The 18,041-nt window shown below is 34.7% G+C and overlaps 1 protein-coding gene across 1 annotated transcript in view; it reads left to right on the top strand.

Annotated features, from left to right (window-relative positions):
• Window positions 1-18,041, top strand: part of UHRF2 (ubiquitin like with PHD and ring finger domains 2) — a 76,254-nt gene that overhangs the window by 37,357 nt on the left and 20,856 nt on the right. The window contains exons 4-6 of the mRNA XM_010993417.3: window positions 1,353-1,571; window positions 14,041-14,150; window positions 16,377-16,563. Of these exons, the coding sequence (XP_010991719.1) occupies window positions 1,353-1,571; window positions 14,041-14,150; window positions 16,377-16,563 (516 nt within the window). The remainder of the gene's footprint in view (window positions 1-1,352; window positions 1,572-14,040; window positions 14,151-16,376; window positions 16,564-18,041) is intronic.

The following is an 18,041-nucleotide window of genomic DNA, read 5'->3' as shown; positions in this document are numbered from 1 at the left end:
TTGTGGCAGTGACAGGGTAAATGGACCAGATCCTCTGAGGTCCCTTGCTAATCCTGAGATTTTTTTCCCCCCAATTAACTAAAATTTGAACAAACTTGATTAAATTAGTCAGTTAACTAAAGATCCAACCCAAGGTTAATAACCATTGATTCTAAATGAATTAGATATACTGTGAGAGTCCTAGGCCACCATAGTACTTGTTTAATTTAGAAGATCCAAGGCTAGCTGCTAGAGCTGCTTCCAACTTCACACCCACACTTTGAGTAGGTCATTCAGTTGGTTAAGGGTTAACAGTCTGTTCTCTTAGTCTCTACCTTGTTAATGCTGTCACACGGGGGTATGATATTTAATTCTTCTTGTGTGTCTTTAGCACAGTAGGTTATCAAACTTGAATCCTTTAGAATTACTGAGATTTGTGAATAGATTGCTGGGCCTCATCCCTGGATTTTCTGACTCAGATCAGAAGTGGAACCTGAAAGTCTGCATTTGTACCATGTTCCCAGATAGAAACACTGGTTTGAGAACCACTGCTATAGTACTTCAGCCTACCCCAGTAGGTTTGAGCTTGCCAAAAGCAGGAACCAGACATTACTCATTTCCTTGTCCCTCTTTAACCAAGCAATACATGAAGGTGACAGATCTTAATTTTAGAGAAACCACTGTGGACTGTTATTTTGCTACCTTTGGCCTGTTGATACCAGATGTCAGGCCAAAAATTCAGGAATCTTCTAAAGCTTTAGTATCAGGTCAGGTTTAGGTTTATTAAGCTTACCTTGAGAAATTCAAATAAAATGAAGACTTTGCTAGAATTCTTTCATGGGGTTCTACTTTGTGATACATATAAAATTCCAGGATTGTTTTGTGTTTTGTGTTTTTTTGTTTGTTGGCTTGTTTTATCATTACTAAGGAGCTAGCCACACGTAAGAACTAGAATCTTAATCTTTCTCTTCCTGAAAAAATGGAGGCCATTGAAAATGTACTAGGTTTATGTTCTTATTATGCATTAAAGCAAATTGCAGAACTTGATAAACTGGTTCCAAGTTTAGGAAGAGGTAAGCATCTAGTCTTTTATTAAGCTAATTTTTAAACTTGGGTTAAGAAAATGTGGAGCAAAAAGAACTTAGGTTTTTTATTTTACCCCTACTCTCATTCTTCTCCCAAGGTAGCAAAGAATGTCTTACTAATGCTTTAGCAAGAGTTATTTATTCTGGCAGTCAAAATTAGGAATAAGTATCATTTAAGTGCCATTAAGAATATGATGATTAGGTTTTTATATATGTTATATATAACTTTAGTCTTCATTGGTGATAATCATAAGCAGTGTTCTATGATTATTCTTTCTCTCTCCTCAGATATCCAGAAAGTGGTACTGTAGAAATAAACGTCAAGGATCTTCGACCACGAGCTAGAACCACTTTGAAATGGAATGAGCTAAACATCGGTGATGTGGTAATGGTTAATTACAATGTAGAAAGTCCTAGTAATAGAGGATTTTGGTTTGATGCAGAAATTACCACATTGAAGACAATCTCAAGGACCAAAAAAGAAATTCGTGTGACTGTTTTCTTGGGGTAAGATTCTCTTCAGTGATGCCATTTAATTACTGAATTAATCAAGGAATGTAATTTTTAGGTATTAAGCACACATTCTTTAGTAAAAAGGATGGAATCTATGAAGGATAGAAATTTCCATACTAAAGGAGAACTTTTAAATAAATTCTTGAAAAATTTTTAATTAAGAATAACCCTTACATCTCCATTGCAACTTTAAGACTATGAAAGCACCTTGGAAATAACTGAATATTTAATTAGAGAAATCCTTGCCCGCCACACAGGATTCTTACAGGTTAAACCAAATAATGTACAAAAGCATTTCAATAGCTATGGTTTCTATGAGGATCTGTGTTGATGTAACAGCAGTGAATGCTAATCTAACCAACTCTGCTGGACTTGTGAGACTAGCAGAAATTTTCCTTCATAGTAATTTTCCTTAAATTAAGAACTTAAGCTTAGTGAAGAGAATGCACAATGTAAAATGTTACCCAAGATACCAAATAACTCGGATGTTTCCATTGTTAATTCTTTAAGAAATACTTCTAAATGTTTCCCTTAAGTGTTACAGCAGTATGCATTGTTTCAAAGCTAACTTTTTATACTTGGGAAAATATTACCATCTTTCTATTTTCAGTTCTTCTGAATAAAGTTTATAGGATAAATAGTCCAAAATTTTTTTTAAAAGCCTGTTAAAATGTTTCCAGTTCTTTAATACAGTGTTTAACTAAACAACCTTATATGTGCATTTTTGCTTATATATGCATTTTCGTGCATTTCTTTTCTTCAGAATGAATTCTTAGAAGTACATTTGTTGTGTTGAGCTTTGGGGATATTGGAATGACCCTGACTGTTTTCTTTTTCTCAAGGGAAGCAGCCAAACTAATACTTATGTCAAGTTCTGATTAACTGATTATATATATTACATATGTATAATGCGTATATATATAATGAATATATCTATTATAACATGGAGGTGACAAATCTAAGATGAGTTATGATTAATAATATAAACCAGGGGTTGGGAAACTATAGCCTACTAGCTACCTGTTAATGAAAATAAAGCCTTATTGGGACCCTGCAATGCCCATTCATTAATGTATTAGCTCATAAAACTGAAAAAGAAAAAAAAGAGTATATACAAAAAGAATGTTAATAATGCCTATTTTCCATCATTTTTATAAAAATGGATTGTTTCTTCTATTTACATGTGCCCAATAGCATTGTTTTTTGTGCCCAATAGCATTGTTGATTCATTGCAACTGAGGCTTACAGAATCTTACATACTCTCTGATCCTTCATGGAAAAAGTTTGCTGATTCCTAAAAAAGAAAAAGAATGTTGTGAGTTTATAGTTTCAGAAGTTCTACAAACACAAGTGTGATTTCTATTGCCAGGCTAAGGATGTAACTCAATTAACAGATTTCCAAGCTGCTTGAAATTCTGATAGGGATGCAAATCATGAAGGAAAGGAGAAAGTGTCTATATAGCTTAGTTATATAGAGATTATTATAATGCACTTGAGTGTAGAAAGTACAAAAAAAGCTTGTATATATAATGGGAGGATATAACAGTACTCATAACATTGAGGTTAAAAGGCTTGCTATTTAAAAAATGTTTTCCTGAGTAATTCTGAGGTACAATTAGAGTGGAGCATTCTGGCTTTAGAGACGAAAACTGAGATTGTATGGAAATTATAGATAGGCAAATGCTAGCTCACTAGAGAACAATTATATGGTAGCTATTCCAACAGTAAAACAGTGTCCATAAAGCATTATGTTCACTGTCATTTTTCACTAGACATATTAGAAATACAAGAGCCAAAAAGGAGCCAGTGTGGCTTGTGGATGAGATTTTTTTTATCATGGTTAGAAATACTTTCCCCTCACTGGAAAGAGTGGATAAATAATCAGAGTAAAGATATAAATATGCTCTTCTGTTGATAGATAGTTTGGGGCTGTTACAAACAGTACTGCCATGATGTAATACCTGTGTCCTGGTGGTTATGTGCGTTAGTTTCTGTAGGGCATATCTTGTCTAGAAGTAGAATTGCTGGTTGTAGAACTTGCACGTCTTCAACTTTAATAGGACCTAGTATTTAAGTGGTTGTACCAGATTGCACTTCCACGGTAGAATGAGAGTTCCCATTGCTCTGCATTCCTAACCATACTTAATTTTGTCAAATTTGAGTTTTTGCTAATCAGGTTGGTATATAAAATATATATAGCATTGTGGCTTTGATTTACATTTCTCTATTAATGGGATTGAGAACCTTAGATTTATGAGCAATTTGTATATCTCTTGGAAGGATCCTGTTCCAAACATTGGTATGTGTTGTTGTTAACTAGATAGTCTGTCTCACTGATTTTTAGGAGTTCTAGTTGTAGAGACTTGACCATTTCAGTTACATGTAGAGAAAATACCTACTCCAGTTCTGCGGCTTATCTTTTCTCACTGTGTTTGAACAGTATTCTTAATTTTAAGTGGTTGAGTTTATCAAAAATTTCCCCTAGTGCTTAGCCTTTCCATGTCTTCTGGAGTTGGCCAGGGTGAGGGATGGGTGAGGATGGTCAAAAGGTACGAGCTTCCAGTTGTAAGATAAATAAGGTCTAGTGATATAATGTACCCTGTGACTATAATTAACAATACTGTATTGTGTATTTGAAAGTTGCTTAGAGAGTGGATCTTAAGTTCTCATCACAAGGAAAAAAACTAACTGAGGTGATGAATGTTGACTAAACTTGCTGTGATAATCATTTGTCAATATATCCATATATTAAATCATGTTGTACTCCTTAAACTTACACAGTGGAAAGTTATCTCAATAAAACATGAAATAGGGTCATGGGGCAGAAACTTTTCCCTACCCAGAGAGCATAAAGACATATTCTCCATTATTACCTTATAAAAGTTTAATGATTTTGCCTTTCTTTAGGTCTTTAATCCACTTGAAGTAGGTTTTTTGTACAGTGTGTGGTAAGGGTTTGACTTACCTTGATACATGTAAATAATCATTTTCCCTATCACCATTTATTGAAAAGCCCATTTTCCCTTCATTGATCTTCAATATCACTTCATTAGGTATCTTTATTTTTTTTTAAGTGTTTTTATATTTGATGCAACCATCTGATTTCTGTACGATTGGTCTGTTTTGTGTGTCCTTACATTGGTTCCACATTTTCATAATATGACAGAGCAGGTCTTCCAACTTCTTTCTTCAGTATCTTCTCAGTTCTCAGCTATGTGCACTTTCATTTGAGTTTTCCAGTCATCTTGGTAATTTTCACATAAATTGATAGATACTGCATGAAATCTAATGCATGAATGTGATTTCTCTCAATTTATTTAGGTCTTTAATATGATTTTGTCATATTTTGATTAGGTTGAACCATATGAAATGTTTTTGTTGGTTGAAAGTATTTGAATGTTGGCAATTAAATGGTTCTGCTTGATATAATTTTCTCCAGACGTCTGATCTTATGTTTCTGTTATCCTTATTTAACCTTAGATATTACTTGTTACTATAAATGTTTTTTTATTTCATTTTTCTGTTACTCTTATACAAGTAACCTTTGATCTTGGATCCAATAGGCTTACTCAAGTTACTAATTTTAATTTACATGTAGGTCGTTTTAGGGTTTTTTATGATTGTAATCATCTGTGAATTGTGACATTTTTGTTTTGTCTTTTTCCTTTGATTCCATCCTTTTGTCTTTATTCACTAGTTTCCCATTAGTACATTGTTGGAAGGAGGTGTTGAGAGCAGGAATCTCTTTTTCCTCTGATCGCCAAGAAAAAACTTTGAAATTTTTACTAATAGTTATGTTTGATAAGTTATTTTACAAGTATGCTTTCCTGGATTTGGTTTGACAATATTTTGTGTAGGATTTTGCATTTAGGTTAATGAATGAAATTTGTATGTTACTTTCTATCTAGCCATCCTTTACTATCACATGGTAGAGTTTTGTGTCCTCTTCTTGAATATTTGGTAGGACTTCTCAGCAACGTTCTTTGGGGCTCAGTATTCTTTGTGGGAAAGTTCTTTGATAAGTTTCTGTAATGATTATAGGACTATTAAGATTTTCTGTTTCTTCTTCAGATAGGATTCTTCTAGGAACCTATTTTATTTTTAGTTTATTGTCTTAAGTTTTTTTGGTGGCCTCATATTCTAATGTATACGGATTTTATTATGATGTTCCCTTTTTTATTCCTGAATTTAGTTTGTGACTTAATTAATCTCAGCAAAGGTTTATCAGTTTTACTAGACTTTTATAAAGATCTAACAACCTTCAGCTTTGATCCTCTCTATTGTATTGAAGGTACAAAGGAAGAAGCAAATAGAGGACATGATTTTTTATCTGCCTTGGAAATTTGATAAGGGAACTTGGAGTTAAAGTTCATGCTTGTTTCTGTTTTTAATTTGTGAGTACCAAAAAGTGAATATGCTTGAACTGTCTAATTCTAGTTATCAGCCTCTATATTTAAATTGTCATTTTGTTTCTATTTTACCTTTGAAGAAAATTCAAAACAAGTTTAGGATTTAAATCCATTTTTCAAAATACTTGTTCACTTACTATTGTAATGTATATTTGATACCACATGAAATTATACTAGCTTAAATAGTCTTAAGTAGAATTTGACTCCTATAGCAAAAAAAAAAAAAATTAAGCTTACTAAAACTATGGATGTACTTTGTTCACATTATCATTTTTCCAGGGTTTTATATACTGAATTTTACCCATTCTGATTTATCATGAAATCTCTACTTAATCTTATTATTGAATGTACCATTCTTACAGAATACACACTTGATGTCTATATCAAGTTATAAATCAAACTCGCTGTGTTCCAACCATATTGCCCTCCTTGCATTGCTTAATCATATAAACAGTTCCTGTTTCTTCTGACTGGTCTGCTCCACGCAGATACTCATTGGTCTTACTCTGTTTTTTATTTGTTTGGACATCACTTTGGAAGAGGACTTTCTTGATCATACTATGTAAGATCATATATACACAGACCAGGCATAGGTTACATGAATTCTCCCTTTAACTTATTTTTCTCTGTGATACTGATTATCACCTGACATTTGTCTCTCTTGCCCTTCTTGTATTAATTTCCTGCTATTGCTCTAACAAATGACTACAAATTTAGTGGCCTAAATAATACAACTTATTATTTTACAATTCTGTAGGTCAAAAGTCTTATATGGGTTTCACTGGGCTAACATCCGAGTGTCAACAGGGATGTGTTCCTTTTTGGAGACTAAAGGAGAATTCATTTCCTTGCTTTTTTCAGATTTGAGAGGCCTTCCAATTCCTTGGCCCATGGCCTATTTCCTCTATTTTTAAAGCCAATAAAGTTGCATCTTTGTTCATTTGTAGTCACATCTCCCTCAGGTTCTTTTTTCTTTCTTTTCTGCTTTGTAAGGTCCCATGTGATAATATTTGGCCTATCTGGATAATCCTATTTCAGGGGGCATTAACTTATAATACCTGCACAGTCTTTTGCCATGTAAGGTAATATATTCACAGGTTCCTAGGCTTTGGTCATGGACATCTTTAGGGCCTACTGTTCTGCCAGTCATACCACTGCAGTGTTAATGCTTTGATTTTTTGTGGTTGCTGCTGTGTGTCAGGCCTAGTTCTAAGCATAACTTAAAATGTATTTTCAGTAAATTTCAGATTCTATGAAATATTCTATTAACAGTTTTCCATATTTTAACATCTCTGAAATTAGGATGTATCTTAAAATTGCTATTGGACTGAATGAAGTTGGGTTCTTTCAGAGATCTGAGTTTATTTCTGCTAATCACCTTGTAGTACCATCTAACTTAAGTTTCTGCCTGAGCTTTTTTAGACCACACTGGTAGTGTGAACTCATATCTGCAAACCTGCATGAGTCGTATCTTGTGGCTCAGCTCTCAGGAGATAGTTTTTCCTCCTTATACCCAGGGGTAATATTGAAACAGGCATGTTTATTTTCTGTATCAGCAAGGTGGTTTGTGCATTTATCTTTTAATGTGAGAGAAGCTGTTTATCATCCTAGCTTTATTTGAGGATCCTTCTTAAACACTTCATCTCACGCTTTTTTCTTTCTTGGGATTTTATAAAATAACGTCTTATCGTTGTTAGCTTCCATTTGGTGCCCCAGCCTTACTTGAAGATTCTTAGACTGACCCATTGCAGGCCAGTTTCGTTTTTGGTAGTGCATAAAATAATGCATTTTACAATTTTCTGTTAGATTTCAGTGAAATACGGTATTTCCTGAAGGGATGAATTGACAGTTTATTTACATGTTTTGGTTGTGATCTGTGGCTTCATCAGTTTTGTGCAGGTGAAATGGGTATAGTAGGCCTTCAACTAAAATGATAAATGAGTGAAAAGTGATTTTTAATTTTAAGCTATCTTTTTGTGACATTCACTGAAACACTTAAAGGTGTAGGAGTTTTCTGTTTTTAGGTCAGATAGAATAACTGGCAGTAGATAAACATTCCTATTATCTAAAACGACTAGACCAGCCAGAGCAAATATAGTTGTCATCTGAAGGCCGAAGAGGGGCGCAGTTCTAAGAGCCTTAGAAGGCAGTTAGCTTTTGTAGTGTTTTTTTTTTTTGCCCTGGAGACTCTGCTAATTATGGATTCAGTGCAAACCTAGTTGAGCAGCTGGGGGCAGTGTGGGGTCAAGAAACCAGAGCTATTGGCAAATGTTTGGGATACCTTAAGCATATGACTTGTTTTCTCTCAGGGCTTTTGCCAAATACTGGTTTCTTCTGGGCAGGAGGCTAAAAACGTAAGTAATAAGCAGAGAGGAGTTTTTAGCAGTCTTAGAAGGCAGTAAATTTGGGGATCACTGGAGTGGTCCCACAGAATACACAACAAACTCTGAGCTGAAAACTGTAGATGGCTAAAGCAGACAGGTCGCTTACCAAAGCTGTAAACCAGCCTTGCCTCAGCATAGTTGCTGATTAAAATGTTAAACCACCACAGAAGGAAGATTGGACCTTCTTAGTGGTAAGATAATGTCTGAATCCTATGTTTTATATATACTGTTCACTATGGAACCAAAAATACTATACTACCAAAAGACAAGGTCACATAACCAAAAACCAGGAGAAGAGAAACCAACAATAGAAACAGAGTCATAGGTGATCTTCATTTTGGTCAAGTTATCAGATGGGGACTTTACAGTAATTGTGATTAATATACTCCAGAAAATAGTTCAAAACATAGAGAATTTCAACTGAGAATTACTATAATCTATAATCATATGGAGAGTCAAGAAGTGAAAAATAGTGTACAAAAACTAAGACCTGCTTAGACTGGTTTAATAGCAGATAAGACACAGCAGAAGATGGGATTAGTGAACTCAAAGACAAATCAATGAAAAATATCCAAAGTAAAACTTGGAAAAAATAATGGAAAATACTATGGAAAAGACTGTTAGACATGTGAGACTTGGCGAAAAGGTATGTATTACATCTATTTATAGTTCCCTAAAAGAGAGTGAGGTGAAAAAGGGAAGTTGAAAATGTAATAGCTCAAATTTTTGGAAACTGGTAAATGGTATCAGTTGAAGATTGAAGATATTAGTTGAAGATTGAAAAAGTTATGCGGCTCCTAAACAGGGTAAATATAAAGAAAATACAGTGGCATACCACAGTAAGGCTGCTGAAAACTAAAGATACAAGCAAAGGGAAGACAGCTGAGTTTTAACCAGAAAAAAAAATGTAAGCTAGAAAACAGTGGAATGACATCTGGAAACACTGACTTTAAAAATTCTCAACCTAGAAATATACTTCTAATGAAAATATCCTACAAAAGTGAAACCAAAATAAAGACCTTATCAAACGAAACCTGAGAAAAATCAATACCAACAGACCTGCACTAAAAGAAATACTAAAGGGAGTTCTTTCAGTAAATGAAGATGACCTCAGAAATGAGGAAATACAGAAAGTAATTAAGAACAGAATTAACTATACAAGTACAAGTAGACTGTTGAAAAAATAAGTTTAAAATATGTGTAGAATAAAGTGCATAACCTTGCAAAGGATTGGGTTAGTAAATGAAGCTGTAAGATTCTGACAGCCAGGAAAGTAATGAAAGCAGAAATTAATCAGATTGATTTGTCAGGTTTGAATGGTGCATTCTATAAGAACCACTAAAAAGGAATAAAAAATTAGAAAATTGAATGAAAATAAAATAATTATTAGAATAATACAGAAGAGGACAATCAGAAGGATAAGAAAAAGGTGGATAAAATAAAAGATGTACTAAAATGATAAACAAGTACATCATCCATCATATTATATAAACAGTATTACAATTAAAGACAAAGATCAACAGACTAGATTAAAATAAAAAAAAACTGATACACAGCTTATGAGAAAGACTCCTTAAATATGAAGCCACAGATGTTGAAAATATATGGATGGATGGGGATTCTAGGAAGATGACAACATAGTGTTTTAATCTCCCTAGATGTCCTTGTAGTAACATACAGAACGAAAAAATCTAATCCAAAAATTCAGAGCAACATCAACAGCTGTTTAGGGTGATGTGGTATCCCCCACAAACACCAAAATAGCTGCTGGGATAAACAACTGAAAGCTACAAGACCTGTGTGGTATCTGTAGCTGTACAAGAGGAGAGGCGGGGTAACTACAGGATGTATGATGGACCTAAGAACTCCAAAATAATAAGTGACCTAGCAAGCTGTATCAGGTGAGAGTAGCAAGTATGGTGACCGTCTTTTAAGATGACTCCCAGTAATTCCTGCTTCCTGGTACTCACACCTTGCAAAGTTCTCTCCCACATTTTACTAAGGTTGCTCTTTGACCAATAGTATGTGGCAGAAGTGATAATATACCACTTCTGAGATTGGGTTTTGAAAGCACTGAAGCTTCCATTTTGGGGGTCTCACAGATCACTTCCTCTGGGTGGGGGGAGTTGGCCTTCCCCAACTTGAGCTTTTAGATAAGACTATAGGTCTGATCAACAGGTTCACTGAAACCTGAAGAAAGATCTTGAGCCAGAAATACTCAGCTAAGCTGCTCTGAAATTGCTAATCCAAGGAGACTGAGGTAATGTTTGTTTTAAGCTGCTGGTTTGGGAGTAACTTGTTATGTAACAGTAAGTAAGTAATATAGCAGTTAAAGCCACAAAGGGATGTGCACCACAGTTTGGATGAGTGCAAGCAGTTTGCAAGATAAAGTCTGAAGAAATTAGAACCCTATGAACTCTCAAATTTAGTCAGCTAAAATTCCATTCTAGGACAAAGCCCCATACCGAGAATAAACTACTGGAAATGCAACCCAAATTGAGTAGGACAGGGACAATAAAGACAAAGGGGAAAAGGGTACAGTTAAGAATAGGGGAGAGGAATACAGGCAGGAGTCTTCAGAAAGTTAAGTTCCATAGTATCTTTTTAAAAAAATTAATTTTTGAGGCATAACTTAAAGCAATATGTACCATATATTTTAAGTGAATATTGACAAGTGTAAATACCTATGTGACCACTGTAATCAAGATAAAGAGCATTTTCATTACTCCTCAGAAGTCCCTATGAGCTCCATTAGAGTTACAGTCACTACCAGTGCCGTCAGCCTTGGCCCCAGACAACTACTGAGCTGCTGTCGGATTAGATATTAGCAGCCATAGTTTTGAATGCTTCTCCAAAAAAGCAACAACAAAAACAGTGAGCTCTATGGAGCTCTGTGACTGTGAACTAGCAAACCTAGGTGAAATTAAAGAAAATTAATTTTATAAAAGCAAGCAAAAGAAAAGCATTGATGTCAAACCCTTATAAAATTGGAAGAAAGAGAAAAAATGAGGAACCAAGGGTAACAGTCTCACAAGGAAGCAACCCAGAAAGACGTGCATAGTCAAGAAAAGGTAAGCCAAGAATGTTAAGTCCAGCCAAACTGGCATTCAGTATAAAGGCTAGAGACAAACTGCCATTAACTTGTAAGAATTAGGGAAGGTATTGTTCTCATGAACCCTTCCTGGGGAATCTTTTAGAGAACTAGCTTCAGGCCATCAAGATGACTAAAGACAACTTGATATAAAGCATGGTGATAAACATTAAAAGTATTCCTGGATTTAGAGCTAAGACTAAAGGAGATATATAAATGACAAAGTATAGTGTGTAATGGTTTATGATTTAACACTGTAGATACAACTGTAAGGCATGACAAGTATACAGAAATTTTAAAGTATTTTCAGTAATCATAATGACAGCTAGTGAAAATGTCTTACATGTAATGTGGGTTAAAGTAAAGAAGTATTTGTAGCATTCTAATTTAGGCATCCCTGGTGTCTTTCAGAACTAAGATTTTCTGATTGGCAAGTAAAAGGAGAAACAGTTATGTAACTGCTTTGTTACTAATAATAATAATAATAATAATAATAATAATCTTACCCCCATTAGTCCTGAATTTGACCAAAATGTATTAACTGCATTAACTCATGAGGTATCTTGTATATCTATTAATGTGTATTTCTAAATTTTGTAGCTGTATCTGCTGAAAAAGAGCCTGGAAACAGTGATCATTCCAGACGCAGTAAGCTTTCCTACTGCCTAAATTGTGGTCTTGAAATAACTTTCCACCTTAAAGAAACCAGGCTTCCTTGGACATAGGGCTCCAGGCTGGGGACAAAAAATGTCCAAGATAAACTAAGAACAGCTTGTGCTGCAGATAACAGGGAAGCCCACAATGAGTGCAAAATTGTCAGAAAAAGTTGGGGAATCAACTGGAAGATCCCACTGGCCAAGGATGAAACAATTTGAGCACTAATAAAGAAAATAACTAGAGTGGATTGGAACACCTCAAATATGTGAACCCCTAGTAGTATAGAAACTCATTGGTCACCTATATGGGATGTTAGAGAACTACTTCTTTTAAAACTGCTAAAGAAAGCATTTAATCTACATTTGTTATATGAGCTATACCATTGAGTCACCAAATAATTGATGAGGTCAGTTTTCTCTTTATGGAATTATTCCAGCAAATAAGTGAAAAGGGAATTATAGAACTGGAATATCAACATTTTCCAATCCCAGGTAAATTAATCTAAGCATTGAACATGTATGGCTATTGTCATCATAGGAAAAGAAAACTGAATAACTAGGTGCTTACTGATGAAAATAGACCTATAGGTGGTTTTACCCAAAAAATGAATGAGTTTGATTAAGCATTTAGAGCAAGGATCAGCAATTTTTTTCTGTAAGGGGCCAGGTAGTTAAGTAGTTTAACCTTTGACCACCAGATGGTCTCTGTCACAACTCAACTCTGCTTTTGTAGCACTAAACCAGCCATGGAGAACACATAAACGAATAGGCATAGCTTATGTTCCAGTAAAACTTTACTTAAAAAAACAGGCAGCAAACCAAGGTTTTTTGACCTTTACTCCAGCTTCTGATTTACTGGAAATACAAATGACAAAAAAAGTATTTAAAGTGCCTTGGGAAATGCAAACATCGACATCAAGACCATGGGAAACTCTATAGGGCAACTGATGGTGATTCTTCAACAAATCATAAGGAAAAAATTGTGTGGGAATTTAGTTTTTGAAACATGGAATTATATCATGTGCTTAAGGAGGCAATCAGATGACAAGATTGAAGAAAATTAAGGTAAACATAACTCTTGGTTGGGAGTGAAGAGGTTGAGATTGGGAGGGAGCACATTAAGTGCTGAGGTAGTTGACAGTCCTATCTCCAGTCATGGCTGGTGATTACGAGGATGTGTACTTTACAGTTGTTTAAACTATATACTTACCTGTGCAGTTTTCTGCATTTGTATGTATCTGACTTTAAGTTTTAAGGTAAAAGGATTGAAAAAGTCACCAAGCAAATGCTAACCAAAAAAACCAAATGTACACTTTGGCATTACTAGAAATAGAGACATTTCATAAGATGCTTAGATCTTACGATACAGAGACATTTTATAAGGATCCTTAATCTGTATGTACCCAATAACATATCTTCAAAAATATAAAGCCAAAGTTGACAGATTAAAAGGAAAAATACACAAATCCAGAGTCATAGCAGGAAACTTAGAAGTATATGCAAACAGCTTTAAACGTGTCTGAAAAATATGGCTTAGTGTTTGAAAGACTTTTCTTTGTAATGAGAGGTTATCTATATACCCAGAAATTTATCACATTTATTGGAAATAATGTTTAAATCTTTTGTTTTAATTGGGAGTATTATTTTACCTAGTCTTGAAATTAAATTTATATAATAGCTATCTTATCACCAGATAGTCTAAGTGAAGTCTTGAAATTTTTTCCCCTAATATTAAAGTTGCACTCAACTTCATATATTAATCACTGGACACTCCCTACTGCCAGAAACAATAACTCAGTGATTAGAATAGCTATAATCCCCATTTGTAAATAGTGTTGAGTTTCCAAACTGACTTTTATTTAGTATTTGCATATGGTTTAGATTTTGCTGGCAGAGGTTAACCTTTCTTCCTTTTTTAAACAGGGGTTCTGAAGGAAAATTAAATGACTGCCAGATAAGATTCGTAAATGAAATCTTCAAGATCGAGAAACCTGGAGCCCATCCTCTTTCATTGGCAGATGGAAAGTTTTTAAGTATGGATTTTTCTTACAGGCTGAGACTTCATATATTGTACATAATTGGCATTTTTTACTGGCCAGGGAATAACATTTGAGGAAATATAAAACTGTAGACCATACAAATTTATTTTCAGGACAACAGTTTTGATCTAAGATCCGTTTTACTTCAGTGGACTTTCTCAAATGATAAAATTGTTTTCAAAGGAATAATTTCTCGTCTTGGCATTTAATTGCCATTTTCTTGAGAACTGCTATATTATAGAGTCTGTCCAAATTAAAAACCCACTTTGGTAATATTGTGGTCATTTAAGATTAGTTTTTAATAGTGAGACTTATTTTTATACTAGTGGAGCCTGAGAAGAATAATGCTGTTTGAGCCCTGGACTTCTGGGAGGTAATGAATGAGGTTTATATAATCGTTAGAATGTAACCCTGTCTCTTTGTTGTAAAAATACATTTTACTTCCTTAATATTATACAGCTAGTTGGTAACAGAGGTAGGATTAGATTCTAGGTCTTTTCATTCGTGGTTCAATTGTTAATCTTTCCAAGTAAATTACAGTGTCTTATATTCTCTTAATTCTGAACTTTTTTTGTGGAGAGCAACTCAGTGACTTCATACCATGTGTCAATGTCTAGTATATTCTGGAAAAGATATATTCAGGACTAAAGAGTCCTGCCTAGTCTCTTACCACAGTTATGCAAGATTAGAATAAGACCAGACTTCTAATAGATCAGTAAATAGACTTCCATGTTATTGGTCTAGACCTTACACATTTTTTTGAGGCTGCAATGCTAATACATCTGGACTTGAATTAAGAATCATAAGGCATACTGTGTATGATTGTTTGTATGGTTATATTCTGGGAATAAAGGAAACTTGAGTAAACTTAATGTGACATACTTGCTCTCAGTAAAACACAGTAGAAAAACAGGATTGACTAGATTTTTCTTGTGTTTTTCTGTTATCTCCTACTCAGTATGTCTGAATATATTTGTTGTTCTCTCTTTTGCCTAATGCTACAGCTACAACTTTGAACTTGTGTGTAAAGAAACCATTTCAGAGCCACAGCCAGACTGCCATTGAGCAGATCACTCAACAAACCAAAAATCTAGACATGCCTTTGGCATTTTAGGTCTGTGATATTTCCATTGCTTACATGTTGTCATGGCTCCACATTAGTGGAAGCAAAACAAAATTGTGACCTTCCATGCATTAGCAAGAACAGGCAGTGTGATATATCAGAAAGTTGGTACTGAAATCGGTAGCCTTTTCCTTTCCTCCTCTTATTTGTCAGGTAGTGTTGCCCATTTCCCTTATTGCTCAGTCAGCTCAGATATGGTACGTTTCCTCACAGATTTATTGTGAGCACTTGCTAGAAATTCAGAGTATAGAGCTGTGTAAATTATAGAACTCATGAGAGGTAATCACTCAAACAACGTATGTCATTCTATATCTTTATAATTTATTTTTGTGTATTTATATAATTGTTTAAAAAATTATTCTGCCTTTTCCTTTTTGAATTTAATATATTTGGCTACCTCTTTATTATAGTTTTTATAATTTACCTTATTTTTCATAAAATCTATTCAACTGTTCCTCTTGATTAACATTTAAATTTGACTCTTGGTATTAGTAATACTGTAAGACTTTTGTGTATATATGCGTAACTTAAAATTTCAAGTGAACACTTTGGCCAAAGTGTTTGGATTTAGATTGGAGAGGCTGGTAGGGGGAAAGGAGGCAGTAAATGGAACCTCTTACTTGCCAGAGTTCTGAGCCAATTTTACTTAGATAAAAAATCAACTCAATTAGAAATGCCACTTCTATTACTCATAAACAGTGTTGGGGCATAGCTTATATGGGAACCAAAATGGTCTCTCTTAACAGACCTACTCCTCCTAGTTCAGTCCACCCAACGAAAGGTTTGGATCTGCAGAATAGATGTTACCTAACAGTTCTATTTACTAAGCAGTTAGGTCCAAACAGCTTTGTTCAAGTATTGTATTTCGCTTGAAATTTTAAAACATCTCATGGTGCCCCAGTGAGTTTTCTGCATTTCCCCTAGGCATCCTGATGCACATTTGGGGAACTCTAGAAGTCCTACACTTGATTATTCCTTCTGGCTGTTTTCTCTTCTTTAAAAAAGCTATATGCTATTGTCATGGGTTCTTCTTTGTAAGATGCATAGACATAAAAATAATTTTAAGACTGGTTTTGCTATAATTTTGTTTTTGATAGGAAAGAATGACCCTGAATGTGACTCTTGTGGTGGAGACCCAACTAAGAAATGCCGTTCTTGCTCCTGTCATATATGTGGTGGAAAACAAGAACCCAACATGCAAGTTCTATGTGATGAATGCAACATGGCCTACCATATTTACTGCCTGAATCCACCTTTGGATAAGATCCCTGAAGAGGAATACTGGTATGATTATCAGGGGATTTTTGTTGCTACTATGTTAAGAATTGAATGTAAAATACGTATTTGAACCACCAAAAGTAGATTTCTGAAGATGATCTCTAGCTCCATTTTTTAACCCCTCCAGTCCCTTCTCTAATAGGGAGTCTATGTTCTTTCAAAAATGCAAATTTGATAGTTACTCCTTTGTTTCAGAGGCTTTATGTTACTGTACAGAGCTCTGCACAGTATTTTACTTGATTGATTCTGCTGTATCTGTTACCACTTTCCTTTTTTATTTCCCCAAATACTCTATTCTCCAGCCAGATTAAATATCTTTTAGCTTTTTTTTTTTTTTTTGAAGATTGACTTTTAGAATTTTTGGGGGGGTTGGCAATTGGTTTTATTTATTTATTTATATTTAGAGGAGGTACTGGGGTTTGAACCCAGGATCTCATGCATGCTAAGCATGCGCTCTACCACTTGAGCTATAACCTCCCTCCTCTTTGAGCTTCTTAAATAAGTCATGTTCTTTCTCTCCTCTGGGATTACACTTGACATATTTCTTCTTGAAAACATTTTCCTCTTTGCTTAACTTCAGAATGATGTACATCCTTCAGGTTTCCACTTAAGTATGTCTTTAACTGAGAAGCCTTTGTGAATGGTTCCCTTCCCCACCTCCCCAGTTATTTTAGATGTACCTGTTAAATGTTCTATAATAGTACTAAAGTGCTTAAGTTTAGTACTTACTAGTTAAGTGCTTCGTATATGCTAAACACTAATAAAGTTCTGTATATGGATTATCATATTTAATCCTGTGAGGTTAATAAGTAGAACCAGGCAGCAAGGTCAGATATACTTGCCAAAATATACTTCTACTGAGTAGTGTTAGCTACAAAAAGAAATTATTAGAAAAGAGACTGGGGAAAATGTGTCCAGTTAAAGTTACAATGAACTTCTTAATGTCATATTAAGACTTCTTTTAAAACTATGGGTCATGTTGCTAGCATGGAGGATTCAGTCAGAGGGATGACATACTATACTCAGAAATATGCTAACATCACCACTGGGTAGCTGGTATCATTGTGAAGAATAGATTGTCCTCCATCCCTTTGGTCTCTCCTCACCTGTTGGAAAGGTTGCCCTTGTATTACAACAGAGGCTGCAGACTTGAGAGAAGGAAAAGGATACAACTTCCTTTCACCCCCTGCCATTACCTTACATGGTCACACCCTGAATTTTACCATCACCAGTAACTATATGTCCTCTGAAGTCTCACGTTCTTATTGTTTCTGTGGATGATAGGTTCCTGCTTCTCTAAAATGTGGACCCTTCTTCCAGTTTTTACAGTTCCCATATCCTTTTGCATTTTCAGGGAAGTCACTCCTGCAGTTAATTCCTCTCCCAAATTGCTATTACTGGGTAATTCTCATTAGTATCCTAGAATCTCTTGAGTTTTCAAAACACACACGTACCCTTTCCTGGATCTCATTTCTCCCACCAGC

The sequence above is a fragment of the Camelus dromedarius genome, chromosome 10, assembly GCF_036321535.1.
Source record: "Camelus dromedarius isolate mCamDro1 chromosome 10, mCamDro1.pat, whole genome shotgun sequence".
Taxonomy (NCBI): Eukaryota; Metazoa; Chordata; class Mammalia; order Artiodactyla; family Camelidae; genus Camelus; species Camelus dromedarius.
The sequence above is the reverse complement of the archived record's forward strand: the minus strand, read 5'-3'. Positions and strand labels throughout refer to the sequence as shown.